At 33.4% G+C, this 18,264-nt stretch overlaps 1 protein-coding gene across 1 annotated transcript in view; it reads right to left on the bottom strand.

Annotated features, from left to right (window-relative positions):
- Positions 1-1,018: 1,018 nt before the first annotated feature.
- LOC135122972 (nose resistant to fluoxetine protein 6-like) overlaps positions 1,019-18,264 on the bottom strand; it is a 29,024-nt gene continuing 11,778 nt past the window's right edge. Inside the window, exons 5-11 of the mRNA XM_064047470.1 lie at positions 10,561-10,568; positions 8,038-8,226; positions 7,457-7,786; positions 2,128-2,315; positions 1,458-1,783; positions 1,186-1,328; positions 1,019-1,135 (exon numbers count right to left, since the gene is read on the bottom strand). Of these exons, the coding sequence (XP_063903540.1) occupies positions 1,019-1,135; positions 1,186-1,328; positions 1,458-1,783; positions 2,128-2,315; positions 7,457-7,786; positions 8,038-8,226; positions 10,561-10,568 (1,301 nt within the window). The remainder of the gene's footprint in view (positions 1,136-1,185; positions 1,329-1,457; positions 1,784-2,127; positions 2,316-7,456; positions 7,787-8,037; positions 8,227-10,560; positions 10,569-18,264) is intronic.

Genomic DNA, 18,264 nt, shown 5'->3' with positions numbered 1-18,264 from the left:
AAAGTAGTAAGACTAGCTTTAACGTATAGACATTAGTTTTTATAAATGATTATAGGGTCGTAGTAGGTCATGAAAACGTGCCGCCTCTCAGTTTTTGGCTTTACTAAATGCCCAAAGTGCTAACCTATTCTGACTGACATGATCCCTCTTATTATTGTAAGTATTTAATGACTCTTGAGATATTAATTGAATTCAGTGTTTCGTTACGCGAGTGACATTAAGATAAATCTAACGACAAGTGTAAATTAGGTTCTGTATAGATTGTGTAAAGGCACAATAAAGGTCTCTTTATCGTAACCTAAAGCTAATAGTTCCTAGTTAAGTGATCGAGAAAGCCCCGCCTCCCCATCCACACCGCTAACTAATTTTCACGTTCTTCAATTTCATTAGCTGCTGCGAAGCGCTTAAGTGGTGGGAGTAAGAGCGAGAGCTGTCTATCGACCAATCGAAAATGTCTCATTCTTGTCTGACTTTCTACAACTAGTGCGAGATTTGGTTTGGAGTATTCAAAAGCGATAATTTCGTGAGTTGTCGCACTTCTTTTTAATAATAAAATATGTGTTGATAGCTATCGGTGTTTTTATTATTGTTTCGCATGTCACCTTTGTTCACGCTGTGAGTGCGTTTAACCACTTAATTTCGCTTTATTCTGAAAAAAAGTTTGCTCACAGCAAACCGCCTTGAGGCGGCATCGGTGTATCTTATCGACTCATCCTCTCCGAACACTTAACTTTTGAATTCAGCGAAAAAGGAATTGAAAGCGGAAGTTTGTTCTTGATTCATTGTTGGTGGTTATAATACTCAAAATGAACAAAAAGAAATTCACGGCGAACAATTTTAAACAAACTTAATCAGATGAATCTATCTGAAAAGAAGTAAAATGTTAGTGTGAATTCTAGTGGAAAAGCGTGTATTGTAAAAATGACAAAAGCCACCCCATTTTATTCTACATTACAGACATTTGTGCATAAAATCGGCTTTTATGGGAGATTGGAGATAGTCTGTTTGAATAAAAATCTTACGTTTTTCTCCTCAGCAGCACGGCTTCGATTGTTAAACAAGGATATTCAAAGCAGAGGGCGAAAAGTGCTCCTGCGACTATCATTATCACTAAATCTCCGAAGCAGTCGTACAGCTTAAACGTAAAATGTTAATAAAGTGGAAATTATATCCGTTCGGGCTCACCATGTGGAAGTCTGAAAAATAGGCAGGCGTTTTAGCTGATCCGTCCTTTAAAAACTGAAAGCACATATGAAAAAGGAAAACGCCGTAACCCACTCTGCCCAGTATACGGAATACGTGCAGGGATAAAATGTCGTTTACGAAGCCTTAAAAAACGTGGTATTAAACAAGCTGATGAAATTTTTTTCGGCATTGTTGCGGAGATTTACTGTTGTTTTGTTGAAACATGATTAAATGTGGGCAGGAAGATGGCGCGAAAAAATGATTTCTATTACCTCCGTATCCATGAACGCAGGCCCACGTAATCCAGGCGATCCCTAAAACCCAGGCCGATCTGGAACAAGAAAGGTACAGCGACGATTCGATACGATTGTAATCGTGATTTTCTTCTTGAAATACGTGAGAACCCACAACAACAGAACACATCAAAATTATTGTTATTATCCAGCCGAATACGTTGATTCCGGGCCTCGTCTCGATTCTTTTTCCTTTTGTTTTGAATATCGTATATCCGAAACCTAATCCTATTACGTAGGGCGAAGCTCTAACATGCGGAGCTATATAATGTCGCTGGAAATATCTTGTTTCGAAAAGCTGCTTCCTGAAAAAATCACATTTTAATCGGGTTTCCGGTGATTACTCGGGCAGAAACTGGACTCCAAAGTAAGTATATCCAAAATCTGAATGCAAAGTAAAATCTGGTTCGAGCAAATTGACCGCAAATAAGCTGAAAGGGAACAAAGCTGAGAATACTAGGCCGAAACGATTACGTGATCCGAATCTATTTTACATTTCCGAGAGCTCGCAAAAAATTTCATAAATGAGATTATTACTTCGACAATACATTTGTAAAGCTAACGGAAACTTACACCTTCTTGGTTGCTCTAAACGCGTAAGTGACACATACATTTTTTTGGAACACTATCATAGAAATGGAATACTTACGTTAGAGGCATTCCACCTGGATACTCGTTCTCCCAAGCCAAATAAAAATTAATTCCAACCGAGAAAATATATACAACAATTAAATTTATGGAACCCACCAGTGGCCATTTCCATAACGGGTATAGAATAATTGGCGAAAAGTAATAATAAAGCATTTCACATGTTAAATACCACGTTTGAGGTATGCACTGGAAACTGGTCAATTTAACGTACGTTTAAAACAAAGCTATGGAACAATACGTTTCGAAAAATAGAGTTCTGCGTGCCTTCACACGACGGTTAATTTAGCTATTGTACGTTGTTGCATTGTGAGTTAGTAACGCTTTTATTTTTCATTTTAGATTTGTTTGAAAAGCTAGGAACGGATTTCATAGGAAGTTTGAGTTATGTTTTCCATGTAGAATGAATGATATTAAATTCTCTCCGGTTACGTTGTAAACTGGTAAATAATGAAAGCTTGGCGATGGTGTATCAAGTTACTTAACGAAATTATTCCTTTAACCGTCAAAAGTTTATAACAATGTTATTTTTATAATTTAAATACTTAGAAAATTGTTCGCAAAGTAATCGTTGAAACAAAAGTCCAAGATCTTTTATGAAATTAATGCCAAATGAATTTTAACTTCTTAATACAAAAGTGCGTCAGCAGAATCGTTCATACAACAACAAGTTTATTTGTTTAGTTTTCTGTTTTGTGTCTGTTAAATCAGTCTATAGTTAGCAAACTAATTAAAATTTTAGCTTACATTATAAATTTACCTAGTAGCCTGTCATTCGTGATTGTTTCCTGAAGCTTGTGCATTGTCTAATCAAATTTGATGATATTAAGGTTGATAAAATAATTTAGTTACGTCTGTTGCAGCTGTAAATATGTCAAACGCACCACATCTAACGTTTGTTGCTGGTTCTGTGTTACTGTAATTTGCATGCAGTTAACTAGAATTAAATTATGTTTATTTCAAAAGTGACACCCTACGTTGTGGTTTTTTTAAACAGAGCAAACACAAAATCTGGAGGACAAGTACGTGGATTTATTTTTCAATTGAAATTGCAGTCGACAAATAACATACAGAGTCCATATTTCTATACCAAAAAACCTGGCGCATATTATACCCTTTACCCTGTCTTCGCAATCTAGCCAGCTGTTAAACCAAGCTGCGCGTTTCAGGCGAGCAAGTCTCTTTTTGCTTTTAATTTTCTGTCTAAAGTATTTCAAAAGTACCGTAGAAATGGTGAATGCGCCGGGACACGTTTAGGTTTGAGCAAATTCTCAACGTAATATTATTTTCTCCAATAGCTTATGGCATAAATGTATACACTAGCTCGAACACATATTGTTTCCTAAAAGTTGTATTTCAATAGAATAAATTTAGTGGACGGATTTTATGTGTTCATATAGTAATTTAACCGTCTGCTGCACCTGCATGATTGTCAAGCACATATCGTTGGATACATCACAGCGAATTGTTTGTTTATTTTCTGTTCATCACTTCTACACGTAATTATCAACTAGAATCAAATTACGTTGCTCAATTACCACACAACGCAATGTATATCCAGAACAGTGTAGTTTAGTCATGATTCTGGCAACAAAAGAAAGGATGAATTAGGTGTTTTGTTATACCACAAGGATAATAATCAGTCGTACTGTAATCAATGTTAAATTAATTGAGTTGATGGTGTTAAAAAAACGTTACGCCTTAAATTGACATATGAAAAAATTAAAAAAATTGAAAGAAACTCGTGGTTGGGTCCCGGCTATGGACCTATTCTAGGCCTGCATCCTTTGTGCAGATGGCGCGACCTCCAGCTCAACAAGGAACCGCGCACTCCGTTTCCACCACGTGTTTCTGTGTTATTTACCACAATTCCATTTAAATGTTCAGTTTCTATAACTCTGATATCAATTACAATAAGTATTAAAGTTTCAAAAAGAGCAATAAACAACATTTGAATTCGCCATATACTCTCCTGAATTTTTGTTTTAAATAGCAAAGAATTCTTATCTGAGATTAAGATTGGAGATCAGACAATTCATATAATGGAAGCATTAATCGACAAAATATTTACATGAAAAAAAAACTAGTAAAGATTTATAGAAAAATAAAAACAAAAAAGATCTGGTGTGAAATCAAACTTGTGTAGACAAAAATTACGTGAGGTTTGGAACTGCAGAGCATGAAAATTTACGTTCAATTTAAATTATACAACAAAGAAAATTATTGAGGCTAAAATTGTGAGAAAAAAAAAATTGTATGTGGTGAAAAATTGCAAAGCTTACAAAATTACGTGAGATTAATATTTTATGTCCATTCGCGTTATTGGTTAATTTTTTAAAAGTGAAGTTATTGAGCTGCAATGTGGGCCATTGTTTTACATTCCACAAACAAACACAAAAAACATAGCAGAAAATCTGGAGGTTCAAAATAGTGTCGGACGAATGCGTCGTTCAAGAAATGCGTCAAAAATATGTCTTTCAGAAATGCGATCAATCCTGTGGAGCTGTGTAAATAATGTTCTAACTAAATCAAAGGAATAAAATGCACGTCCCACATGACCCTCAATGTTGTTAGTTTGTTCAACGAGGTTTTACAGTTCAAACAGTTGCTCGGTTTGAAAATACACTTTCAACATGGCCGCTGCCAAAACAAAGAATTTACCTGATGTTAAATTCTGCCACACTTTATCAACGATTCTAAAAAAGAATTTACATTATGTTAAATTATGTCACACTTTATCAACGACTCAAACAAAGAATTTACATTATATTAAATTATGACTTGATCCAATTGACTGGTTCCTTAAAACCATTAGCTTGAGAGTTTATATCGTGGACTGTTCCCAGCTAATTCCAAACAAAACACATGATAAATAAACAACACAAAATCAGGTGTTGCGAGAAAAGCTTCTCGGTGATGTACCTCAGTCCACGATATTATGAATTCTACCGCACTTTCCACGGTCTTTTTCCAGAGTGGGGCAACGTTAGGTTAATTTAACTGCCGTTAATGAACTATTAGCAATCTTGTGTGAGGAATTAAGGAGTGTTATAATGTAATACTTAAGTACAAGTATCCATAAGCCTTATTCCTGACTAAGTAAATTTCACGAAATCTCCTATCAAGTGCTGTTTCTAAACAACCCCCGACTGTTAAATTGTGTTAGAACCAGTTAACGATTGAAATCCTAACATGAACTGTCAGTTTACAAACAATAAAACAAATTTACACCACATGTTAGCGTCGGTCGAAAATCCGCATATTTCCGCTTGGAAAACAAACGCAAGGATTATCTACGCGTGTTGGGGAAACTGTGGTGTCGTTGTCGTTACGATTAATTGTCGTTAAACAAAGGCTCTCCCTTTTTTATTAACTACCAGGCCAACTAAACCTAACCTAGCTTACTCACCACGTGGTTTCACACACAAGACACAAACCAAAAGTGACGCCACCGAACAGAATGACGCATCTACCAAACCAGCCAACTTCTACCAATCCTCTCACTAAAATTCCTTAGCAGAACTACCAACTACCACAAAGAACTCTACGTGCACATGGTTGCCAATGTTTGACGATTTTTTTTTATTGAATTTTTTTTCAAATTCAAATTAATAAACCACAATATACTTTATGAATGTGAAGTTTTATAATTTTACAAAGAAACTGAACTTGTTTTATTGTCCGGATTTCCAGGGCGAGGGGAATTCTGTGTAAATAACTTTAGACCATTGTTTTTACATCCCAAGTGTAAGCCAGGCAGTATTGTAACAGAATCCATCCGACAAATGGCTACTTTGGTATTTGCTCGACGTTTGATGACACCTGGACTATGCAAAAATAGGTCCCCCGTTTTCATCTGTTTGTTGTCTGTGTCGAGTTTTATTAGCTAAATAATCTCCGAAACTGTCGAACCGATTATTGTCAAATTCTATATGTATTTTAGGAATTTGATGACGTCACCTCAAAATTTTGCGTAGTAAATGTAAACTATTTTATTTGGGAGAAATAACTCTTTTCAGTAAATTACACAAAATCAGTCAATTACTTTTAAAATAAAAAAAAAAATTCTCTCGTCTGAAAGCTGCTTAATTGAAAATGAAAGTTTTAGGTATTTATACAGGGTGATGAAAAAATCACGTACAGGTTCAATGGTACGTTGTTAAGAAGGCTCTCAGAACTAGAAAAAAAATGGTTAAAAAATCGGAACCAAATTTTTTAAGATATTAAACTTTAAAATTGTAATGTGAATTTAGCTGAAAATTTAAAATTCCGTTAAAAAACGGCAAAAATGACGGTCAATTTATAACTTGAATCCATAGATTTCTTTTTCACCCCTTTTTCAGGCTTAGTTAACTTTTTGATTAAACGTTAAATTCTCGGAAAATGTTCCAGTTTAAATTTTCATATTATTATTATCTTTTTATTATTTCAGAGTTTTCTTTCCATTTCTGTTATCTGAAATCAATAATGTTTGTCGTCGTTCTTTCATCGATTTTGCCTTGTACGGATTGTTCTGTTAGGCAAAAATGGTAATAAATAAATACGTAAATATTTTTTACGTAACATTTAAAACTAGGTTAATTTACCAAATTAAATCTTAATAGTGGAGGGTTAGACTTCTGTACATTTCAACTTGTTAGAACTAATGGCACGATCTGTGTACATAAACATGGATGCCACTAGCCAAATCAAACTTAACAAGAGTTTAATTAAATGTCACGTCAACAAGATGATACGAATCTACCAAACTCCTGCAAGAAGTAGGGGAAGGTAGGTAAACTTTAATTTTAACGTGTTGTACTTAAGCACAACTTTTACAAGTCACAAACAAATAATCGATTAGTAAGCAGTCTCCAATATTTGGTGATTAATGTTGTTGAAATGAAGTTGAAAATGAAATAAACTTTTGGATAAAATGAGGAATATAGATTTTTATTCCCACCTTGCTTTATTATTTCAAAATTCTGCTTATTATTGTATAATACTTATACATTATTCCGTTTTTTCATAGCTCAGACAGCATATTTCCGGAGGCTCCGTTGACCCCTTTTTTAATTTTATCAAAATGTACCAAGTGTTGTGGTAAGATTTAGTACGCTTTGTTCATTAAAAATGTATACCATTTTTAATTCCATTAACAAACGCTGCAACTTTGTGCAAAGTTAAGTTCTTGCAAAGTAATCCTTCATTAAACTAGAAACAGTGTTGATAACATTTCGGTTTTTGTTAGGCTTCCGCTTCGAAATGTGGCTCGATTTGCTTTTATCTTGCCCCAGTTCCAGCTCCTCTTTTCAAAAAGTATTGTTCGACTTTCGTGCTTTAAAACTAACCAAAAAGTTGGGATTGACGTAGTTCTGGACGTGGAGGAGTGCGCTCCACCAGAAGCGTCGACATGGCAACTGCATCCCAAGGTAGGTTTCACGCCATAAAGGCCCCGATCCAAAATGCTGGATGAAAGAGGAATAAACGATGACGGCCACCGAGAGAGGAAGAGTGATCCTTATATAGCGATGAACGTAAAAAAGGACCACATTAAACCTCTTATTTTTCGTAACGGTTTCAAAGAAGCCGTAACTGACAAGCATCCCGCTGACAAAAAGGAAAGAATCCACGCAAACTGTCCCTCCAATTATGATCGCGCTCGTGTACTTCAGAACCCACTAAAAATAAAAATTATGTAGGCAACAAAGCGAAACCGCTGTCTTCGAATAAGCGAAATAATTTCGTTTATTTCGCACAGGCGGGTTATCTGCTGTCGCCTGCCGAAAATATATCAACGAAATTTAATTAAATTCGCGCAAAGTATCGAACTTTTTGCGATAGGTACGTAGCTCCACACACAATAACTTTTAACAGTGGAAGTTTTTATCTAGACGGACGGCCGGCACGCTAAAAATCGAATTTCACTCACGTCGATCAAATCCAAGGAATTAATTGATGGAAAGAGCATCCCACTCATAAACCTATGGCCGAACATGACGTAACACACGCTGATAAATCTAATCCCATGTAAGCAATTCAATTCCGATTGATTGCTTCCTCTCGACAATAACCGCCTGCCGTTCGAAAACGCTGAAAATATTCTAACAAAGTGATTAGACTGACCTGGAAACACATCGTTATTGCTGGCTGGTCGCGGGGACGGCGCCACTTGAGAGCCCGGGGGAGGATACCCTAGATGCATTTGTCATCGCGGAGTATCAACATCAATTTCAACACCTTGATAAAAATATTGTGGGCACTGAAGCAGTTTTGTGTTTTCTTTATCAACGTAGATCCGGGGATGGGAGATATAGGCAGTTCCGTTTCAACTGACTAATAATGAAATTATTTGCACTGTTGCCTTCACAGGAAACAGATTATACATAGAGAATCCACAAAGGGTTTGTCAACTAATGATGCTTACACATCCTCTGATTTTTCTAATCAAAATGTTTCATATAATATCATACAAAATAAATAGGCAAAGGACTCTTACGATACTGTTTTTTTATCACTCAATAAGGAAGATTTAATTTTGAAGGATACAAGTTTTTATCCTTCCAACAAGGAAGGCCGCCATTAGAACAGCTCATAACGGAACTTAAGCAACAAGCAGCTAAATGTAAATTAGGTATCCTGCGAGATGATGTAAATGCATGATCACGCCTGGAACCAAGGACCAAGGAAACAAAGAAAAAATATTGCAAACCGGGAGTCCGGAATTGGAAGCAGCGATTAATCTCTACATTACAATTGAAACCGCTAGAAATCGAACCCAATCTATAGAACAGAGGACTTCGATGTTCACCTTCGGAGTGAATATCGTTAGAAAAGGAACTGTTTATTCACTGGTGAAGAAGAGTTGCAAACTACAAAAAAAATCACATAGTTCGTACTACATTTCAGGTTATGACCACTATATAACAGATCTTTAGTCAAATATAATATTGCTTGAGGAATCTTACACAATATATTTTGTAATCACCCTGTCTTTTAAAAAGTTTTAAACACATTTTAAGCTGTTACTAAAAGATGTTAGATAAAGTCTTGTGTGGCACAAGTGTTTTATTTACATTTATAGATTAGTTGACGGTCTTTTGGCCTAACATTTTTCTGACTTGACTTTGTTTTAATAGAGATATTTGTACCTTGCAAATATAACCAAGTTTTATGGGTCGTAACCGAACCTTACCATACAAAATATTTAAAATAATGATAATAAAAGGGAGATGGATGTATACAGTGGCGGCGTAGAGTGGTTTGGCACCCAGGGCGGTTTTAAGTTTCTTGTTGCCGAAATAACTCTATACACACTAAGAAAAAAGCAAAAATGTGGCCCCGCTCACCCACCCTGTCTCAATTGTGATGAAACTTAACTGCAAAATTCTTATTTCTCTACGAGAAATTAAAAACATGTTTTTGAGTATCGTGTTGTTTAAAGAATAAAATTAATTGCAAGATCCATATTTGTCGAATAGAATTGTTTTATTGAGAAAAAAGGAAAAATATAACGCCCTCCCACCCGCCCCATCTCCACTGTGATCATTTTTTTAATCGTCGAGACCCAAAGGAGCGGAATTTAAATACAAAATTCTTTTTATTTCTCTAAAAGAAATTACGGTGTAAAACACTTTTTTAACTACCCTGTTATTCAAAGAATGGTGTGTATATTAAGAAAAAATTAAAGCCAAAGACTAAATCCCACCCACATCTCCCCTGACCTAAATAATAATGAAGTTTTCATTCGTTGGTAGATCTAGGGGTGGAGCATAATTGCAAAATCGATATTTCTTTACAAAAATTTACCATTTTAAACGTGTTTTAAGTTTCTAAGAATAAAAAAAATCATCACAATTGATACGGGGTGGGCGGGGTTTATATTTTGCTTCTTTTTCTTAATATACATAGTATTCTTTGAACAACACGATATTCAAAAATATATTTTAAATTTTTAGTAAAGAAATAATTATTTTGCAGTTAAGCTCCGTCCCCTTGGTTCACGGCGAATAAAAAAACATCAAAATTGAGGTGGGGCGGGTAGGCGGGCTTACATTTTGCCTTTTTGTTTTAATATGTGTAGATTTATTTTCACAACATGAAACTTAGAACATGTTTAAAATGGAAAATTTGTATAAGGAAATATCGATTTTGCAATTAGACTCCACCTCATAATTGCAAAATCCATATTTCCTTGCAAAACCATTTTAACCATGTTTTAAGTTTTTTGTTATGAAAAGATGGCTATGTATATTAAGACAAAAGGGCTAAATATAAGCCCCGCCCACCCGCCCTATCTCAATTCAGATGATTTTTTTTATTCGTCGTAAGTCGAGGGGCGGAGCTTAGTTGTAAAAACCTTATTTTTCTACGAGAAATTACCATGTGAAATATGCTCTTCAGTAATCGTGAAAAGAAAACTAAATGAATTAATTAAAAAAAAAGAAGCCCCCACCGACCTCTCTTTTACGCCGCCACTGGATGAATACTTCTCTGACAATAACAAAAAAAAAGAGAGAGTAAAGAACAGGAGGATATTTCAAAAGGACTAAAAATCTAATAAGAACCACAAAGAAGAACGAAGAACATTGAAGCAAAATGGATAAATTGACAGGATTGATGATGGAATTGATGAAAAAAGTATCAAAAGAAAATCAACATTGAGAAATGAAAATAAACAATAAAAGAAGAGTGCATGAAAAGAGCATGGAGAATAATATAACCAATATGGGAAGGAAAACTTAGAACTTAGAAATAGAACGTAGATACAAACAACAGAGAAGAATTAAGAAACGCAGTGGAAACGTTCATGATACGAAAAATAGGCGTAAGAGTAGAGGTCAAAGAGACAATCGAGATAGGGCTCACAATCTGCAACATTGAGCTAGGAAATATGTAGAAAAACGCAAAATAACGAAAACGGCATTCGAAATACAACAAAAAATAAGACAAATAGTGGCACAGGAAAATAGTAAGGGAAGTGAAGTCAAAATTAAATACAAAAAATAGAACATACAAGCAAAGGAGTGCATGGTCAAAGTTCAAATTTGATTTAGTGATTTTTGTTTTGCAATTACTTCTATAAAATAAAACCAATGACGTATAAAACACCCGCACCATGGAGAGCCAAATTTCAAGAGGGCGCGATCTGCACAAGTGCCGAGAATATAAGATATATTTAAAGCAGATAATCAAAGAGAAAATGTCCTTTCAGTAATAACGACATGTTTAACTTCAAGTGTTTATGTTTTTATTACCAAAGAACTGGACGAGTAGCACGTTCATATATTTACCAGTCATCAGCGGCTGCATGAGTTTCTCTTAAAAGAAAATGAAATTTGATTGATTATAGGCCCAATTCTGAATCAAACCCGTTAAAATTTAAAGGTTGTTAAAAAAGAAACAGCCAATCAGATTTACGAATTTAACTCGTTACTATGGAAATTTGCAATTTAACACCCTTTAAATTTAACAACTTCGATTCAGAATTGCCCCTTTTGTCTCCTTAAAAAGAACTGGTTAATTAATTAAGCTACAACAAAACAGTTCGAACACCATTTTGGGTAAGGGGCTGGTATTATTATGAGAAAATAGGGTAAACCGTTCTCAATTTGATAAAAAAAAAATAGGAACGCGATGGGCTCGAACCACTGACGATCTACATGAAATTTCTAATATATAGGGTTTTTATAAATGATTCTAAGGGCGTAGTTGGCCATGGATTTCAAAAATCCCGCTTCACTGAAATTATGCCTCATTATCAGAGTTCTCACTTGTCATTTGTAATTTGCCATTTAAAGTCATCCTTTTTATTGTTTGAACGCTTTTCAAGTGTGAATTACACTAATTCTCGTTGATCGAAGCTCAAAACAACAAAACAGTCGTTTTTAAAACTCTTGGTGCTTGCGTACGAAAATTCTGTTTTTGTGCTACGAAGCGAAGACCGTGAAAGTGGTTTAATCTGTTGAACAAGACACTTTCATTGTTTATGTCTTGTTATCGCCATGGGACATTCGTAAAGGAAGAGTGGGTGTTTTCTGTAATCGCTTGTAAGCAAGAATATCTAGCCAAATCCGCAAACATGTACGAGTTTCATCTGCAACATGAAATTGAACAATAGGTATTGATGAGAGGATTACAGAACGTTTTTGAAATGAAAAAGACAGTGAACATGTGGCTTGAACAAAATTGTGAACATTTTCAACATTTACTACGATGTTTGTAATGAATTAGTTTTATTTTTTAATAAAATATGAAACATTTAGGCAATCAGTTATACAGATGCGTGTGGTTTTTGTCATGCGTCCTTGGGCATTTAGTAAAGTTCAAATATGAGAGACGGCACGTTTTCGTGACCTACTTCGACCCTACAATCATTTATAGAAATCCTTTATTACAAAATTTTACAACAATCGGTGCCGTGGTTTCGGAGACTATCTGTGGCTAATAAAACAAACAGAGAAACGGACGAAAACGGGAAACCCTCTTTTTTCGTACTCTAGGAGTTGAACGTCGAAAAAACATGAAAGTAGTCACTTGCCCGATGGACTTCTTTTTCTTCCTTAGGTTACGCTCGAGACGTAAAAGAAGACAGATTAAAGGAAAACGCCAAAAGAAACAAAAAGAAACTGGTGGAGGACATGATACAACAAGTGAAGATACTAGGAATTGCATTACAACAAAAACAAAGAGGTATGAGAAGAATACATAAAGTATATTGGATATTCCGGACAGGAGTAGATCAAAAAGAAGAAGCGGAAGAAGGGATAGGAATAATAATAATAATACCAGATAAGTTAAAGGACATATTTTAAGAAGGCCATATAAATGAAAGAACGTCAAAGATAAAAATTAAGATATTTGAACAAGAAAATTGGACAATGATAATAGCTTATGTAGAAAAAGAAGATACAACAAAAGAAACTAAAAATAAGTATGGCGCAACAAGCAATAGGTGTGGGAGAGGAAAAATGATAAAAATAATGAGATACTTCAATGGCAGAATGCGAAACCATAATACACACATAGAAGAAATTTTAGGGAGAGAAAGAAAAGAAATGAAGAACAACAACGGAGAAAGAATGATTGAAATTTGTATGGAAAATGATTTATTAATAAGAAACATTAAATTGAAACACAAAGACAAGACAAGTATGCGGCAGCATTACGTAGAAAAATGAAAAATCAATAGTATAAGAGAAATGGATATAGGAAGTGGGCACTATTTGGTAAAAATGGGCAAGGCGAAGATAAAAAAATGTAAAAAGAAGACATATTGAGGCAGACGATAAATAGTTATAAGCTTGAAGAAAGAACATTTAGAAGGAAAATGGAACAACTTCAAAAGTAGCTTGCTGGATGTGGCAAGAAAGAGCTATGGAACTATAAAAATAACAAACAAAAAGATAAAATGAACGGAATGGTGAACCCCACAAATAAAACAAATTATCAAAAAGAAAAATAATAGTTGATAATAGGAGATATATAAATACAAATCAAGCAGAAAATTATAAGGCATCCAAAGGAAGAAATAAGATATGACTAACATAAAAGACAAGGATGGAAATATATTCACAGGTGAAGAGAACGTAATGGATAGACGATAAAAACATTGACGGAGGATGATCCATATGAAGTGGAAGAGCACGAGAAGCAGAATGAATGACAGGAGATAGAAACAGTGCAATATGAAGAATTATCAGAAGCCATATCAAAGATGAAATTAGGGAAAGTACCTGGAAAAGATAATAAATCCTCAGAAATAAGAAAATACTTATATGTAATCGAAAAACGAAAAGAAAAATTAAACAAGCTAATGCATGAGATAATACAGGAAATAAAGTTAACAAAAGAGTGGATTAAACAAAAAAAAGATAAGAGAGATTGCAATAATTATAAATGTCACACAATACCAAATATTCCCGGAAAACTCTTGGCAAAAATAATGGGAGAGAAGAATTAGAGAAAATATTGAAACTAGTGTAGAAGGCACTCAATGTGTGTTTAGAAGAGGAAGAAGCATTCAGGACTTAATATTTGTGTTCAGGCAAGCCAGTGAAATGTCTATAAACAAGAAGAAAACGATACATAACTTGAAAAAAGCGTTTTACCGAATAAAAAGAGAAGACATATGGAAAATCTCAAGAAAAAGACAAATGAATAAAGGAATAATAAAGCTATAAAAGAAATGTACAAACAGAACACAAACGTATTCGGAACCAACAAAGAAAAATCTGAAGAATTTAAAACAAAAAGGGAGTAAAACAGGGATTTGCTGAGTCAACTGCTATTTTCAATAGTATTGGACTAAGCAAGAAGGAAGTCAAGAAAACGATACCCCGACAAAATAGCCGCGTCTATATAGCCTCACGAGAAAAGAGCCCGAGTTCTAAAAATGTCCACAAGTGAGCAAAAATACCACATACAAACCTGACATAACCTGACCCGACCTCATCTAATCTGACCTGATTTGACCTGTCCATTGTTTCAAATAAAAAAATTCAATCATTTTTGTGAATAAATAAAACCAGAAAGTACATAATACAAAGCAACGGAAAAATAGATCCTAGGAAAAAAAATAAATAATAATGAAAATAGTTGAAAATTTAGTAAAACTATCTTTGGAAAGATAGTTGTAAATCGAATTCTCTTAATATTAAGGTTTCAATAAAATATGTCCTGTGGTAGAATAATGGCACTGACATCATTATTTCTAGAATAAATTAATACATTCAAACTTGGATGACAAGATCTTTACTTTGTAAATAATCCACATCGCCCTTAAAATTTGCTTACAATAAGATGAATTAAATTACTGGGAATTTTGCAAAGAAATGATTAAAACAGCTCTCTGTGGATAAAATTTGTTATTACGTTTATGATTTTTGTGAGGCAGACTTTTGTTGAATTACATAATTTCTTTTTGCATGATTACACTTTTTCTGTACTTTTTTTTACAGCGGTAAATGCTTTAATGTTATAATTAGTAGGATTACTTTTACGAAAAACACGAGCTTCAGCATAGAATGTTCATTTTTTCACATCGCTCGGATTCCATTTGATTTTAACATTTTCATTATTATTCATGAGGGTGACGATCAATGACCACCCTTTGTAAAAACATCAAGTAGCTGATTGTTAAATACCGCTGGGTGTTGTAGAATTAAATATCATTATTATGTTGGGGCGATTGCGAAATTAAGTTGTCAGCTATTCTAACTGAAGTGATACTAGTTTTAGTATAAAATAGAATTAAGGTAACCTCTTGGAACTTTATAATTATTGTAGACAAATTATACAGTCTCATTTGAAAAAAAATAGTATTCACTACTTGTTCGATACAGCGTTAAACAAATATATTTTTGTTAGCAATGTTGACAGAGCACACATCAAATACAAATTCGAGATAAATTAAAAATTACTGGTTTAGTAAAAAAATTATCACGAACATGTATATATTTTTCCCCGTTTAGATTAGCCACCCTTCACATTAGCAAAGCACTGGATGTTTATAAAAAAAACAAAAATTTTTTGGAAATTAATTGCCACGTAAATTGACTAAAATAAAATCATTCAAACAATGTTTCTCTGCTACAACTGTGTGGATAATGGTTGAAAAACACATTTCTATTTAAAATTAACCAATTCGTGTATGGATAAAGCAAGAAATAAATTAAAGAAGTCGCACTCTTTAAAAACAGAAACAGGCTTTAAATGCAGGGAAACTGGAAGTGTCACCATCAAGTTTATGTTGTCCTGAGACTTTATTTTGAAGATGGATTTTCTGAATAATTAGCTCAGTGGGAGCAACCTACGTAGTTTTACGTTGAGAATATAATTCATGGATCACATGACCCCATTTCTTCCAATAGAATTTGTTCATGCCCTTAGTTACATGTCTATCACAGCGATAATAATTTCATTGCCTTATTGTGGTCTGTTGCTACCTAAATTTAAAAACTGTCAAATTGACAAATTTTAGAATTTCATAAATTTTTTTGTCTTTTACGGCTTGCCAACGTTGGAGGCAAGCTCAAAACGACCAAATCAACTCTATTATCAAAAAATGCGTTCATTTATTATATTCTCATGTTGAATATAACTCGTGATATGATTAATAATAATCGAAGATATGGCTCGTGAAACCGAAGCAGCACATTCAACTCGTGCTTCGCACTCGTTAAATCTGCAGCTCGGTTTCACTCGAAATATTATCGATAATAATCATATCACTTGTTATATTATAATTGATAATATTTCCTACAACTCATTTGTTTTGATGACTTGTTTCCACATTATTTTATATAATTTTATATATACTTCGTTTGTGTTGATAAAATCATAAACTGGAATGAATTAAATTTGCGATTCAATATTTGCAGCATGCAGAATTAGTAGTAATATTATCGCTGATGTTGATATTCATTTGTATTTCGACTACAACCAATATGATCAAACTGAGATTTTTTGAGTCGTTTGTTTGCCTATTGATTTATACGGAAGTTTTTTAGATTGCTTGAATTTACTGCGTTCTTTCGTTCTGGCCACTAAATTAAAAAAAAACTTGCCCTCTTAAAACTTTAACATCACGCTCGGTTTTTTATCTGAAGACACTTTTTGCTTTGCTTTTAGTATCTGTTTTCCTCTAAAGAATGTGTTTCATCTGTTTTCGACACAAATAAGAGTTTGTGAGCACGTATGAGGTATTGCTAGAATTTCTTATTGGTAAATACCGGTAGCTGGTATCACTATATTAGAAATTTCGGAACGTGTATTAAAATTTATTGGTTTATTTGTAATTGTTTTTACCTATAATTTTATTGGTACGTGTACGTCTGCTATGAATCAAGAAATATGAAGTTCGGATTTTATATTTATAAATATTCTCAAATAATGTTTGTAAAGTCTGAGGCATCCAGTTCAAATCTACATTCTTTGATGTCACATTTATTGGAAATATTTATTTATTGAATATATTTGCAATTTCTTTAAAATCGCTGTGTCAACAGTTTTCAACATTATTTTCTATATCTATACAATGTGAAGTGGCCGTTTTTATTCTACCAGTGTTTATTTGTTGTCCATATTGTTTCTTTGTTGTTGTTTATAACTAAAATTTGATTTTTTCTTTGTCATTATTGTTTTCCTTAGTTTTGTTCGTTTAATTTTTTTAGTTCCTGAGCGTACGCCGTTTCCGTCTGTCCGTCTGTCTGTCTCTGTGTCTACCGTCTGTTCGAATTTTTATTAGACATTTAATCTTCGAAACTACTAGACCCATTGTTGTCAAATTTTATACGCATTTTAGGCATATTCCTACATTTTTTCAATTCTTCGTTTATCGATTTTTCAGTTTCTCAGTTTTTAATTTTTCGTTTTTTCCATTTTTGGTTTCCTCAATTTTTCAACTTCTTGAATTTTATTTTCAATTTTTCCAATTTTTGAATTTTCATTTGCTCGATTTTATAACGCAGTTTTTCGTTTTTTCATTTTCTTTAATGTTTTTCCGACTCTATAATTTTTAAATTTTTCAATTTTGGAAGTTTTGAATTTCTCAAATATCCGATTTTCTGATTTCTTTCATTTTCAATATTTCGATTTTACAATATTTCGTTTTTTCGGTTACACATGTTTTCGATTTTGAAATTTCTCAGTGTTCAACCTTCCAATTTTTCAATTTGTCGTTCCTTTAATTTTTTCAAGTTCTTGATTTCCAATTTTCAGATTTTCAATGTTTTCATTTTATACTTTTTCGTAATTTCATTTTTGATTTTTCAAATTTTTTGGGTGGAAAAGTTGAAAAATTGAAAAATTAAAAATCGAAAAACTAAAAAACTGTAAAACATTGAAAAATCAAAAAACTGAAAAATGGGCAACTGCAAAATGGAAAAAGTGGAAAGTTAAAAAATTGCAAATCAAAGAACTAAAGAATCGAAAAATTGGAAAAAGAAAATACGAATCGAATTTCAGTTTGACAAAAGAAAAATTATAAAATTAACATTGAAAAACCGAAAAAGTTTAAAAAACAAAGAAAGTGAAAAACCGAAATGAAAAATTTAAAAAATTGAGAAATCGATAATCTGAAAATTCAAAAATTCCAAACTTCAAAAAACTGAAGAATAGAAATAATGAAGAAGTGAAAAATCTAAACATTGAAAAATCG

The sequence above is a fragment of the Zophobas morio genome, unplaced genomic scaffold (genome assembly GCF_036711695.1).
Source record: "Zophobas morio isolate AGI-343-1 ecotype UQ-CSIRO unplaced genomic scaffold, CSIRO_AGI_Zmor_V1 ptg000002l, whole genome shotgun sequence".
Lineage (NCBI taxonomy): Eukaryota > Metazoa > Arthropoda > Insecta > Coleoptera > Tenebrionidae > Zophobas > Zophobas morio.
The sequence above is the reverse complement of the archived record's forward strand: the minus strand, read 5'-3'. Positions and strand labels throughout refer to the sequence as shown.